The following is a 15204-nucleotide window of genomic DNA, read 5'->3' as shown; positions in this document are numbered from 1 at the left end:
CTACAAGCCTTCCTTCCAAGGATTGCGAATTCGTCCGTGCTGGTGCGTACGGACAATACCACCAGCATGTACTACATAAACAAACGGGGAGGAACGAAATCTCTCACCCTGTCGCTGGAGGCTCAAGAGATGTGGGAATGGGCCCTGCGCCACGGCATATCCCTCAGAGCAGAGCATGTACAAGGCGTTTGGAACTCTCGAGCAGACAACCTCAGCAGAACGTTCACGGGCGGTCACGAATGGGAGCTTGAACAACATCAAGTAGAGATGATCTTTCAAATTTGGGGGACACCAACGCTGGATTTGTTTGCCACGCAGCAGAACAGCAAATGCCTGTTCTATGCCAGCAGGTTTCCACAACAGGGGTCAAGAGGAAATGCCCTTCTGATGAGATGGTCCGGAATATTTGCGTACGCCTATCCTCCGATTTCGCTCATTCCGAAGGTACTGCAAAAGATGAAGAGGGAACACTGCACTCTCATCCTCATTGCTCCCCGTTGGCCTAGGCAATTTTGGTTTCAGGAGCTCCTTCTGCTCTCTCAACAACCTCTGTTTCGTCTTAAACCGACAGTGTCAATGTTGACAAGAGAGGGAGGCCAAATCCATCATCCGGATCCTCAATCGCTGCACTTGCACGCCTGGCTCCTGACTTCTTAGAGTTCAAGGATCTTAACATCTCCTCGGACTGCAGGGCGATCTTGTCTCAGGCACTTGCGCAAAGTACCATCAAGACATATCGTTTTAAGTGGAAGCGATTCTGCTCATGGTGTGGAGAAAATAATGTTCATCCACTTCAAGCTCCTCCTGAAGCCATCCTTCCATACCTGCTGTCTTTGGCTAAGGCTGGTCTAGCTTTTTCATCTATTCAGGTGCATCTGGCGGCGATATCCAGATTCAGGAAGAGTTCCAGCAAACCATCCTTATGTTCATCCTCTTTGGTCAAACAATTCCTTAAGGGACTATTCCGAGCTTTTCCACCAGTTCGTCCTCCTCCTTCTGAGTGGGATCTTAATATTGTTCTCTCTCAACTTCTAAAAAGGCCTTTTGAACCGATTCATAAAGCGGAGCTAAAGTTTCTAACTTGGAAAGTGGCTATCTTGCTGGCTCTCACTTCAGCTCGCAGAGTTAGTGAAATACAGGCCTTCACTATTGCACAGCCTTTCTTGCAATTCTCTAAAGACTTTGTTACACTTAGAACCAACCCAAGGTTCATTCCTAAAGTACCATCTCAATTCCACATCAATCAACCGGTCAAGCTCAAAACCTTTTTCCCGGATCCTAAAACTCCAGCGGAGAAGGTGTTACATTCTCTGGATGTGAAACTGTGTCTGAAGTTTTATCTTCAAAAAACAAAGGACATCCGCAAATCTAATCAACTTTTTGTTGCTTATGGCAAAGCCACCTTGGGTCAAGCTGTCACGAAGGCAACTATAGCTAGGTGGTTGTCTTCTACAATCACTTTCTGTCATGACAAGGCCAACAAACCTTTAACAAGAAAGGTCAGAGCACATTCCACTAGAACAATGTCAGCGTCAACGGCCCTTTTCGCTGGAGTGACGCTGGAGAATATTTGCCGAGCTGCTACTTGGAAAAGTGTACACACTTTTACCAAACATTACTGTCTGCAGTCGGCGGTTCATGATGATACAGCAGTTGGGGATGCGGTACTGCATTATCTTCTTCACTAAGGTTAGATTTATTATAGTCTTTTATTCTTCTTTGACAGTTTAAACATATGTTTTCATTTGAAAGTTTGAGTATTTTATAACGCTGTCCTATCTATGATGTATTTATGAAGGTTTTGATGCATATGTTATGTTAACAAGTTTGTGCTCTATTACCTTCTTGGTTGTGTGGGGGTATATATGGGTTATTTGTCTCCCACCTTCCTCTAACGACAGACATGATGTTACTGCTTGCTACTCTGATTCAGGCATGTGAATCTATGAAAGATACCCCAATACTGGATAAGAAAACACGTTACTTACCTATAACTACAGTTATCCAGTATTGGTATCTTTCATAGATTCACATGCACCCACCCTCCTCCCCGGCATGGCAGTTCTGTTTTATGGATACTCATTCTCACTTGTGCTGGGAAAATCTGAGGAGAACTGCCTGAGCTGGGAAGGTTCTAGAGGGTGAGGACAGCTGATTGGTTGAGGCTACTATTCCAGGTCTTTTTACATAATGATGTAGATAGGCTGCTAAGTTTTGAGGCCTAGTTAGGCCTTTGGGCTTTTCCAGCCTACTACAAGAAATTTTCTAGGCACTGCTTTTGTATATATTTATACCGTGGGACTCCCGCCTCGACGACTGGGAATGATTCAGGCATGTGAATCTATGAAAGATACCAATACTGGATAACCGTAGTTACAGGTAAGCAACTTGTTTTCTTACCAAAACCCTGAACTGATTCTGGGTTGTTCATGGGGACATGGTTTTATGGACTGATACTGTATCTTTATTTGGATTGAATTAAGCTCGACCAAAACTTTCAAGTTCAGTCCTATTTTTCACGTCCCTGTACCTTTTGACTACTGTGAATTTTCACTAAACCATGTTTGCTAAAATTAGTACACTAAAAATACACCTGTGCAACATTAGCATGGGGATATGGTTTGATGAAATATCAATGTGAGACACTTGTAAATAAAGCTCCATTGTGCACAGTCTACCTTTTTAGATGCTCCTTAAATTTACTGTGTTCTAACTGCAATTTGTATTTTTTCCAGCTCCAGAAATTTTGAGTTATGAACCCATTACTACAGCAACAGACTTATGGTAAGTTGGGTTTCATAGGTGAAAATATGGTATGGAATTCCTTCCGATGTAAACTTGCTGTGTGTGAAGACCCCAATATTACAATTGTTTTGAAGTCCAGCTAGCTATGATATGGCAATAATACTTCTTATTGGACAAGATAAAAAATCTACATTTAGTGAACTCCAAGGTGAATGAGTTGCCTTTCTGCACCACCTTCACATGCATCCATTGACCGCCTCACACTAAGTTGCATTTTCCACTTCTTAAACGAAGGGAGTTTGTTCTGTGGTCTTAGCTGATCAGTTTAGTTCCTCTTTCTTTTTATGTTCCTAAAAGAAGGTTAATGGTTCTCTTTCTTTGCCTTGTACTGCAACCATTTTGGGCTACAGACATCTACTGGTTTCTAAACAATAGTAGGTAAACTTATTTGGCTGCAATTATTCCTTCCCAGACTCTCTTGCCCATTCTGCAGAGTCCTACAAGAAAAACTATTTTAGATAATTTGCTAAACATTCTTTCACCTAATAAAGAGTGCTTGGATTTATGATCTTGACCAGGATCGGAGTACTCCTTTTTTTTTCTATCGGATACAAAAACTGCAGATTTCTTACCTTTTGAATATTCCCAGGCAGCAGACTGGATCCGGAGAACTTCAATAGCACTACTGCTGTACATTTACAAATTCGTGTTGGCTCTGCAAAGCCCCAAAGTGGTGGAGCAGAACCAATTAAATGATGATATATGTTCCTTTCTTTCTGTACCTTCAGCCTTCTCTCCCTACTTTTCTCGTTCTTCTGAGGATTGCAAAAGTTTTAGTCTGTGTGAAATCATATCCCCACTGAAACCTAAAGACTTCAAACTATGCTGAGACTGCAGTAAGCATTTGTCTGTAGCAAACCCACACAAGGTGTCTCTTTGGTGCTTAGCCTCTGGTCATGTCTTTGAGATGTGTGCCCCCCATGCACCTGAAGGCAATCTGAGTTCAGGAGGGAAAACTCTACATTGCTGAAAACAAGAAGAGGTTGAGTTTAAAGCACATGTCTCATTCCATCACCACATATTGAACCAATATCGGTCCGGATCTCAGACATTCCCACAAAGTATCCAGTTCCTAATCATATTCTTTAATGAATTCAAAGTCCATGCAAAAGCACAAAAAGATGACGTGGGATTTAACAACATTCCGCCTCTCTAGGTGGAAAGAGAATGTGGGAGGGCCTCAAGATAATCGTGTCACGCGTTCAGAGTCCCCTGCTTAAAAACAGATTTCTTGAGTGCTCTGGACTCTTCTGGAGTTTCCTGGGGCATCAACTCTGCAGCAAATATCGGTGTTGAAGGTGGCTGTGTTGCGTGTCTTTAGTGTAAATCCGGCTCCCTCTGGCAGCCTGTGGATCTGGTCCCTATAAATCCACAGGGACCTCCAGACAGCCTGACGCGTCTGTCCCCTTGGGACCTGTTACCGGATCCGTACCAGTTATGATACAGACTGACCTAAACATACACTCTTATTTTGCATTGAATCAATGCCAAGGAAGACCTGGTGCCAGGCCCTGCGTCAGACCTTCAAAAAGTGTAGGCTAGTACCAACTCTGGTACAGATTCCACACTGGCCCCAAGATCCATACCAGTTCCTGTCACATCGGTGCTATTGGTTGACCTGGTAGTAACCCCATGTGAACCCTGAACTGACATCCGACTGAGTCTACTAATGTCATGATTTGAAGTCATGAAAGCGCAACCGATTATAATGCAGCTTGACTATCACAAGGCCTCTGCGCAACTATCAGCAGAGGCCCCACTGTCTTTTCGGCTCTTTCTCTTACCTTATGCAAGAAACACATATGGTCCTAATGAGGAGGAAGAGGAATTACACCTCCCCCACACACTGTACTGATGATTTACTATACATGGATTTTCAAAATGCCAGAGTGCTAGCCACTTCCGCTGAAACGTGGGACACCAAAAGTAGAAAAAGACTTGTGTGCAGGAGTGGTCTGGAGGATAGCTAAGTGCTAGACCTGCATTTGCCCTTCTGTGAGACAAAAAAAATATTCGATCAAAAATTCTCCAACCAGGGCTGATGTTTTCTATGGTGCCCTGGCTACCTTTTAATGATGCCCTCACTGATGCCTTGCTGGCTACATGGTCCAAACCTTGTTCTTTCCCGCCTGTGAGACTGGCAATAGCCCGGTGACATAAGCCTGTGACCAGTGATTAAGACTTCCTAAGTAAGCAGTCTACACCTAGAGCCATATGGTGCAGGCGTCCGCTAATAAGATAAAACTCTTTCACATCAACTCTGCTGCTTTTGGTAGGATAGTGTTTTTGTCTGATATTGTGGCACATACGTCCATAAATGATTTTGTTTACTAGGCATGTATAGGCATGCTCTGTGAGACATGGCAGCAAGATTTTGCCAAGAGGACCTTTCTCTGGCTTGTGCATGATGCACCGAAGTAATCTGTGGTATGCAGTTCTGGGTATTACCAATTTGCTTTGGCAGGGCTATCGGCACCAATAATGAGCTCTGAAGGCATGTATGGCTGAGTTCAACTGGATTTTCTGGTGATGTGCAAGTATCCCTAATGGATATGCCCTTCGATGGTGCAGACTTTTTGCAGAGAAAGCGAACTTTGCTCTAAAGAAATTTAAAGACGGCAGTGCCACTGCATGCTCTTTGGAGTTACTGATGCCAGTGAAGCAATTCCCTCATAATCCTTTCAAACCAGAGGTACAGGAGACTGTCTACTCCTTCCAGAGCACAGACGAGGCACCAGCAGACATTGCACGGGAAAGCAGGGTCAAAAGTTCTCCAATTCCTCCCTCTCCACTGTATCGACTGCAAAGCCACTTAATTATGTCCTCAGGGGCTCATGTAAGGTTGGGGCACGGCAGGATTCAACATTTCCTTCGCAGCAGGAGATCCATTTACGTCAGACAAATGGGTCTTGAAGATCATTCTTAGGGCTTTGCCCTACCCTTTACTTTCTATCTGCCTCATCTTTCTCTCTTGCCAGAACAAAGTTTGGAGTAGCACATTGTGATGCAGGAGGTAAATCATTTACTCTCCAAGTGCGCCATTGAAGGTTTACTGAATTCTTATAAAGGCGTGGGATACTATTTACACTACCTTTTGGTCCTGAAAAAGTATGGGGGTCTTAGGTCTATCCCCTAGCTAACCCTGTTGAATTCCTTTCTGCAGAAGGGCAAATTCATAATATCCACACTAGCTCAGATCCTATCCACTGCAGGGTCTCTTCAGGTCTTCCTGCTATCCATCCCAGGGAGACTGATTTGGTTTCTCACAAACATGACTACCACCTGGTACTAACAAAAAGAGGGGGTGCTGCACTGTTCCTGGAGAGAGGTGAGGAATTAGGGAAGATTTAAGGGAAGGATTTACCTGGCGTGACCAAGGGTGTTACAATGGTACCCTGGGGCATCCATTATGTTGGATGTAATTGCCTCACACACCCCGAAGAGTGTCATGCTTCATCATCGGCGGTTGCTCCTCGTCGGGGAGGCGGTGCAACCCCCGACGGGCTCACCTCAAAGAGGGGCTCTTTGGCGGAGATCTTTTTCCAACTGCCTTGTGGTGAAGTGGGGGTATGTGGGCAGGACGGTGTATTCCTATTGAACTGGTTAAAATGTAGCAAGGGGTACCGGAATGACCTTTATTCTGGGGGTCCTCTGGCTACAGTTAAAAGGTGGGGCTAGCTTCCTAGGTGTCAACTAGTTAGGGTTGTGTGACCCTAGAAGAGGCTAGAGGTGCATGTGGTCAACATGTTTCTCGCTAAGGCTATAGTAACCGCGATTCTTCAGGACCAAAGTGAAAACAACAACATGCTAGTCTCATATATGTTGTATTTGTTACCTTGGTGGCGGTAAGGGGTAGGTAATCACACACGGACTCGGAGCGCTGAAGCCACATCATAAGGGCTCAACTCTGTAGTACCACACCGCCGATCCCTCATGTGGCCTCTAACACATGACCATTAGGCATAGGAGGATCCACTAAGGTAACAAATACAACATATATGAGACTAGCATGTTGTTGTTTTCACTTTGGTCCTGAAGAATCGCGGTTACTATAGCCTTAGCGAGAAACATGTTGACCACATGCACCTCTAGCCTCTTCTAGGGTCACACAACCCTAACTAGTTGACACCTAGGAAGCTAGCCCCACCTTTTAACTGTAGCCAGAGGACCCCCAGAATAAAGGTCATTCCGGTACCCCTTGCTACATTTTAACCAGTTCAATAGGAATACACCGTCCTGCCCACATACCCCCACTTCACCACAAGGCAGTTGGAAAAAGATCTCCGCCAAAGAGCCCCTCTTTGAGGTGAGCCCGTCGGGGGTTGCACCGCCTCCCCGACGAGGAGCAACCGCCGATGATGAAGCATGACACTCTTCGGGGTGTGTGAGGCAATTACATCCAACATAATGGATGCCCCAGGGTACCATTGTAACACCCTTGGTCACGCCAGGTAAATCCTTCCCTTAAATCTTCCCTAATTCCTCACCTCTCTCCAGGAACAGTGCAGCACCCCCTCTTTTTGTTTGCATCTCTAGTACTCAGTACGGACACTAAGCTGCTACTGGACCTTCCACCATCTTGAGTGGTTAATAGTGTCCTTTCGCCTCCCTCCCTTTGGAAACCTACCACCTGGTACTGCAACACGCAGCGTAGAGTGGGTCCCGAGGACCTGTGCAAGAAGGCTCAGTGCCTCTGGAAGTGGCTGCAACAACAGAATATCATCCATGTCACCAACCATTTATGAGGGTCCATGAATGTCAGAGTGGCCAAACTGAGTAGGGCTAGTGGCATCTCCATCCTGGGGTAGTGCAAGGTGTCTATGAACATTGGAGGGAGACCTTGCTATTTGTCACCATCGGGAATTCAGTGTGGGCAACTTTGTATGCTTGAGTTTCCTCCAGGGCACTCATTAGGAGGTGCATTCCTGATGGAATAGAGCAATACATTACTGTACAGTTTTCAACGTAAACCTCTCCTAAAGTACCCAAAGCTTTTGAGCCTGAACATTTGCCCTGTGATCAGGCTTGCTGTTCGGGATGACCTATCTCCACAGTAAGGCAGGGTCTGGTTGCGTTCGGTTCACCACAACTTACAACTTCATGCATGGAAAGTGAACACCATCAATTAAATGCATTTAAGTTGCTGAACGAGGTGGTGAATGTTATTTTTGCTGCCAGACGCCGTTCTATGAAGTTCATTTACGTTGGGCACGGGGATACGTTCTTTGCCTGCTGTGGTGCCAGAGGCACCATCCTCTTACAAGGTAAATTTTATAATGTGCTTTTGTTTGTTCTCTCCTTGCCCTGCAAGTCCTTGCAGTGGACTCGCTGAATGGTTTCTTGACATCTGTTTCGTCTTTACTGTATTTATCGGACCAACCATCCTTGTTTAAGTCACTGGTTGTGATGCGTTTCATTGAAGGGTAGACACGTTTCCTCATATACCATTGTGATACCCCAGTGGGACCTTAATCTGGTCTTGACATTCCTTATATGTATGCCCTTCAAGTCTATGCCCACTGCTCTTTAGGGCTCTTGACACTGAAAAACCGTTGTCCTTTTACCATCACTTTTTTTCCAGCCAAGTTGATAGTGAGAACCCAGGGGGCTTGCCTCCCTAAGGTTGTGATGCCCTTTCATGTTGTAATAAACAACAAAAGAGTGCCCACTGAAGGGTACAGGTGTCCAGCACAGAGACAAGGAAAGTTAGAATCTACCTTCGTAGGAATTTCCCAGGGATTCTTTTTAAGCCCTCACTCACCACCCTGGGTGGTGACATGCTTCATCATTGGGCCCACCGGGAGAAACCGAATGTCTCCCCGGTGTGCTGCGACGCCAGGTTACTGCGGAGCGGGGTTTTTTTGTGACAGAATGTGAAAAGGTGAGTAATATTAAAAAATACCGGCAGCACTTACCACACAAAAACTTTATTCCGTGGTTGGCTGGGTATTAGTTAAAAAGTATGTGATGGGAAATCTACCAACTATTGTGTTGGGTGTTTTCCGCTCAAGGTTTTCAATGGGGTCAACATGTTTCTGCCCTTTAAGTGTACATGTGTTACTGGGCATTCGTCAGGACCATGTAAATGTGTACCTCGGCGGTATAGGCACGCTAAGGCCTACCCTGACCAGAGGACGTGAAAGTTAAAAGACTGATTATGTGTCAAAAAAGGGGTGCAAAAAGAACAAACCAAAAAGAGGGTTCGAGCTAAAGTATGCGAACCTGTGGTCTGAAAAAGATTGACAAACACACATGAAAAGACAAAACGTAAAGGTTACTGGGTGGACTGGAGCGTCTTTCTGCTACAACTGTAAATGGAGCTCTGTGCTTGGACTAAGGATGAGAAGCGTGCCCACGGTGAATTTGTTAGTTAGTATGTTACCGCCTGAGATGGTGGAGGCCAGGCTGTCACAGGGCATTCAGCTAATCAGCACAAAGAATGGTCGCAACACAAGCAGACGTACCATTCGTGCTAAGACGATCAATGCGCCCAGAAAATTGGGCTAGTGATTATGTTGGACCCTAGTGGTTCAACCAGTGTCTACAGATTAAAAAGAGTAAAAAGATAAAAATGGCAAATTTCTCACTTGTGTGTTAAAAGATCCACACCTCATGGGTCTCGGGAGGGGGGTGGTGGCGACAATGGCACACCCTAAAGGAGTGAAAAGGCACAGTTATTTTAGCGATCTGAGCGGTACTTAGGATACTTAGCTTAATGTTAGGCAGAGCCTGATGGTATAAGCAGGGATCCTTACGCCCGCAACGCCAAACACCCGCTTGGCACCTAGCGCTCTCCTCGAACCGGACCCCGTGGATGGGTGTTCGGGAAGTGAATGGCATAGAAGTACTCTCTCCTAGGTAAAGCGCGCGAATTTGGGCGTTGCTACCCGGGGAGGTGGGTGTGTCTAAGGGTAGGGGGGTGCCCAATCGCAAAGCCGTCCGAGAACGAGTCTTGGAATACAAGCCCTCGTGTTGCTATGGTGACCGATTGGACGCGTGTGTGTCAGAAGGCCTGGTAGTTAGAACGTCAAACCACGAACATTAGTGTTGTCATGGTTGGTTTAGATGTCTAACACGAGTCAGGAGTGGGTGGGCTCTGAGCACACGGAATGAAGGGGGAGGGGGAGAAACTCGTCGAGACATAGAGAGCCAGAGCTTAGAGCATCAGAACGAAAAATGTGGATACGTGTAATGAACCCAGATTCGCGGCTGATTATCTTTTCAGAACAGATGACCATGGGATCTGGTCGTTTAACCCATTAATGTGGGTGCCCAACCTATAAACCCATCGTTGCTCTTTCTCGAAGAGAATGTTGGTAGTATTTCTCTCCGTGGTTACTTGCTCAATTATTGTCCATCTGAGGTCATTGGGCGTGTGGTGTTGCCGCAGAAAATGTTCGCTCATTTTGGTCGCAGATTTATGACACCTTATGTTACTGCGATGCTCGCAGATTCTTTGTCTGATTTTGCGTGTTGTCATCCCGATGTACTTTTTGGAACAAGGACATGTTATCATATAGACGACGTTAGTCGAATTGCAATTGGTATGATTCTTCTGTGTCCATGTTCTCCCCGGTTCAAGGGACAGTTCCTTAGTGTGCGTGGTGAGGTGACAGACACTGCAATTGGCACATGGGAAGTGCCCTGTCACCCATGGGAAGTGCCCTGTCACGGGTGGCAGACCCCACGCTTCAGTGATGGATCTAGTACCGGAGATGGAGGTATCGACCAACCATGACAACACTAATGTTCGTGGTTTGACGTTCTAACTACCAGGCCTTCTGACACACACGCGTCCAATCGGTCACCATAGCAACACGAGGGCTTGTATTCCAAGACTCGTTCTCGGACGGCTTTGCGATTGGGCACCCCCCTACCCTTAGACACACCCACCTCCCCGGGTAGCAACGCCCAAATTCGCGCGCTTTACCTAGGAGAGAGTACTTCTATGCCATTCACTTCCCGAACACCCATCCACGGGGTCCGGTTCGAGGAGAGCGCTAGGTGCCAAGCGGGTGTTTGGCGTTGCGGGCGTAAGGATCCCTGCTTATACCATCAGGCTCTGCCTAACATTAAGCTAAGTATCCTAAGTACCGCTCAGATCGCAAAAATAACTGTGCCTTTTCACTCCTTTAGGGTGTGCCATTGTCGCCACCACCCCCCTCCCGAGACCCATGAGGTGTGGATCTTTTAACACACAAGTGAGAAATTTGCCATTTTTATCTTTTTACTCTTTTTAATCTGTAGACACTGGTTGAACCACTAGGGTCCAACATAGTCACTAGCCCAATTTTCTGGGCGCATTGATCGTCTTAGCACGAATGGTACGTCTGCTTGTGTTGCGACCGTTCTTTGTGCTGATTAGCTGAATGCCCTGTGACAGCCTGGCCTCCACCATCTCAGGCGGTAACATACTAACTAACAAATTCACCGTGGGCACGCTTCTCATCCTTAGTCCAAGCACAGAGCTCCATTTACAGTTGTAGCAGAAAGACGCTCCAGTCCACCCAGTAACCTTTACGTTTTGTCTTTTCATGTGTGTTTGTCAATCTTTTTCAGACCACAGGTTCGCATACTTTAGCTCGAACCCTCTTTTTGGTTTGTTCTTTTTGCACCCCTTTTTTGACACATAATCAGTCTTTTAACTTTCACGTCCTCTGGTCAGGGTAGGCCTTAGCGTGCCTATACCGCCGAGGTACACATTTACATGGTCCTGACGAATGCCCAGTAACACATGTACACTTAAAGGGCAGAAACATGTTGACCCCATTGAAAACCTTGAGCGGAAAACACCCAACACAATAGTTGGTAGATTTCCCATCACATACTTTTTAACTAATACCCAGCCAACCACGGAATAAAGTTTTTGTGTGGTAAGTGCTGCCGGTATTTTTTAATATTACTCACCTTTTCACATTCTGTCACAAAAAAAACCCCGCTCCGCAGTAACCTGGCGTCGCAGCACACCGGGGAGACATTCGGTTTCTCCCGGTGGGCCCAATGATGAAGCATGTCACCACCCAGGGTGGTGAGTGAGGGCTTAAAAAGAATCCCTGGGAAATTCCTACGAAGGTAGATTCTAACTTTCCTTGTCTCTGTGCTGGACACCTGTACCCTTCAGTGGGCACTCTTTTGTTGTTTATTACTACTTCGTGGGGGACCGAGAGTGTCCTTTCCCTCTCTCTCTCGTTGTTGTTATTGCCCTTTCATGTTGACCAGTCAATCACCTTGCCTGCATGATTCACTTTGCCTTATCCCTCAAAAGAGGAGGAGAGGCTTCATCACCTTGATCCAAAGAGTGCATTGAGGTTTTAGAACAAATGGACGAAAGTTCATTGAAAAAACAAGCCTCTCTTTGTCAGCTTCTCAGGTTCAAATGAGGGCAGGGCTGTGCAAAAGAGGACTCTGTCAAGGTGTCAAGCCCATTTAGGGGCCAAAACGCAGCCCCTCAAGTGCCTAAGAGCCCGTACCACCAAGGCAAAAGCAGTTATAGTGGCATTGGCGTGGGGGTGACCGTTCTTGGAATAAGCCACGCTGCGATGTTAGTACATATCTTTCCAAAGCACACAATAAAAAGGAGGGTTTGGCTTTGAAATATTTCTGTATGACATTGAACCCCCTCCCCCCCCCCCAGGCAAGAGGCCTGTATATTCAATTCAGATACAGAGCTTTCCACTTAAATGCAAGTAGAAGCACCTGGGGAAAATGTGTCTGTGACACTACTGTGCCCTACATGTTCCACTTTTCCCGAGACTCTTGATCACTTTCTCTTTTGTTGTCCCTCCAATGTTGATCTTAGGAAAATTTGGATAACTTCAGTGTGCCGCTTACTATCATTTACTCGCCCCAGTGAAGCCCTACGTATTTTTAGGTCCGACACTACAAGGTGGCTCGTATTTACAATCTCGAGATTTCTGCTCTTTGGTGGAAGAGGTAAAAAATTATCAAAATTGCCTCTTAAAATCCCAACCTGGCCCCAGGGAATGGATCTATGTATTTTATAATTAATTTTGATAATGTGATAGTCTGTTTTATTACACAAATTCTTTTTATTGAATTTCAGTATTGTACTTTTGGTTTAAAGTATTTTATTGAAGCAGGGTAAGGAAGGAAACAACAAGGACATGAAAAAGAAAACCACAGGTGCCCCACAATCAATGCGTACGGTACATGAGATACATCAAAGCAATTCTGTCGCCTCAGTGGGCACCATCCAGCGTGGATACACAGCTTGCGCGCCTGTGGCTAAAGACAAAAAATAAAAAGGGGGAAAAAGAAGGGGGGTGGGGGGAAGGGAAGGGGGAGGAAGGGAGAAAGGAAAAGGGGAAAAAGGGCGGGGAAACATTCCTGCTCCATATCCTACCCAACCAACAAACCCCCCAACTCCCACACCCCGACCCACCCCCTGTACTGTGCCAGTGACCATCTGCTCTCCCCTCGTATCAACCCTCCAGTTGGCTCCGCTACCAGATGCCGGCCCCGGCCAATCAAACAGGCGGGTCCGGCGGCGGTGTCAGCCGTAACAGCCTGAGATACCTGGGGCAGGAGATCTCCCTGAATTCAGAACACAACAGACTATGAAAAGGCGCCCACAGCTCCTCAAAAGCATCTACATCCCCCGCCGCCACTAAGGACATTTTTTCCATGCCAAGGACATGCCATAATCTGTGCAGCCAGCCGACAACGGTGGGGAGCGTGGTGGAGCGCCAGTGTATGAGTATGTTTTGCACCGCCGACCCCAAAGCTATCGCAATCTGTCTACCCCTTTTAGACCTGAGAGGGTACATCAACCCATTCGGCAATCCCAATAGGACGTAGGCAGGGAACCGGGGCAGCTCTATCTCGAAACATTTGTCAACCTCGCTGAGGACCTCCTCCCAATAAGATGCCAAAAGGGGACAGTCCCACAAAATATGAGTAAGCGTGCCGTTTTGGCCACAGTTACGCCAGCACGTCCCTGGTATTGACCTATCCATCTCATGTAATTTCTCAGGAGTGCCTTACCAATAGGTCGAAATTTTGGTGAAGGTCTCCGTGAGCCCCGTGTGATAGGCAGAGTGGCGTGAGCGGTAGGAGATGTGATCCCATTCAGTATGACTCAACACTCGTCCGAGCTCCCGTTCCCAGCGCTCTCGACCCGGGTTGTGAAAGTGAAAGGGGGGGGGGGGGGCTGCAGCATCTTGTACAAGTCGGAGATAAGCTTAGCGTCCGACGTGTGAGTGACTAACCAACGCTCGTACACCGTGATCTCCCGGTCCGCCTTTTCGCGCACTTGAGACTGTAGCGCCCAGTGGCGCGCCTGCATATACCGCATGCGCTCCGTCTCGGGGAGGCCATAATCCCGCCGTAAGTCCTGGAAGGGGATGACACCCTCTGGGCAATACAAGTGATACAAAGTGCAACAGCGGGCCGCCTGCCAGCAGTCGTATGCGCCAGGCTCCGTTCCCGGGCCAAAGTCCGGATTGCCAATCAGCGGAGTGAAGGGAGAGGGAAAGGTAGTGAGTTTGTGCCTAGTGGCCACTGAGTCCCACACCCAAAGTGGGACACGTGTCACAAAAGAGGCGTAAAGGTTAGGGGGCCGATGAGCCCGTCTCAAGAAAGGCACCTCCTGTAGCGTTCTGCCTGCTACCGCCTGGTCCTGAAACAGCCAGTGTTTATCGGATTCCCACCGGCTCCACTCCACCAGATAGCGCAATTGGGCGGCCTGGAAATATTTCCGTAAGTCAGGTATCCCTAGCCCTCCAGATTCAGGCGCCAACGTAGCTATGTTCCTTTTGATCCGTGGTCTACGGCCCTGCCACACAAAACGTGCAATAGCCGATTGAGTCTCCGCGAGCCACCCTGTGGGGGGCTGTAGCGGGAGCGCCCGAAACAGGTATAGTACCTGAGGTAGTAGGGTCATCTTCACTGCGGCCACCCTACCCAACAGCGATAACGTGCCCTTATCCCACCGAGCCAATTCCTCTCTGATTTTCGTACTCAAAGCCGCATAATTGGACGTGACCATCGCGGGGAGGGAGGGTGCCAAAAGGATCCCCAGGTACGGAATCCGGTCCCCGGACCAGCTCAAAGGAAAAAGCCTCTGCAACTCAGCCCTGGTGGCGCCGGTAAGCGAAATATCGAGGGCAGCAGATTTCCAGAGGTTCACCTTGAAGCCCGCCACCGCGGCAAAGAGGTCCAATTCCGCGATACAAGCCGGCAGTGACCTCCGTGGGTCATCGAGCGTCAAAATGACGTCATCCGCATAGAGGCTAATCGCGTGGTGAAACTCTCCCATCCTGACCCCGATGATATCGGGGTTCTGTCGAACCCTTTGGGCAAACGGGACAGTGGACAAACCCTGTCGTGTACCCCGTTCTATAGGAAAGGGTCGGGAGCTGCCCCCGTTCACTCGGACCA

General features: G+C 47.3%; 1 protein-coding gene across 1 annotated transcript in view; it reads left to right on the top strand.

Annotated features, from left to right (window-relative positions):
• The window catches only part of STK17B (serine/threonine kinase 17b), a 120518-nt gene that overhangs the window by 86217 nt on the left and 19097 nt on the right, over positions 1–15204 (top strand). Inside the window, exon 6 of the mRNA XM_086955406.1 lies at positions 2736–2784. Within this exon, the coding sequence (XP_086811532.1) occupies positions 2736–2784 (49 nt within the window). The remainder of the gene's footprint in view (positions 1–2735; positions 2785–15204) is intronic.

This window comes from Lissotriton vulgaris, chromosome 2_1 (genome assembly GCF_964263255.1).
Source record: "Lissotriton vulgaris chromosome 2_1, aLisVul1.2, whole genome shotgun sequence".
Taxonomy (NCBI): domain Eukaryota; kingdom Metazoa; phylum Chordata; class Amphibia; order Caudata; family Salamandridae; genus Lissotriton; species Lissotriton vulgaris.
This window is presented reverse-complemented; position numbering and strand designations above follow the sequence as displayed.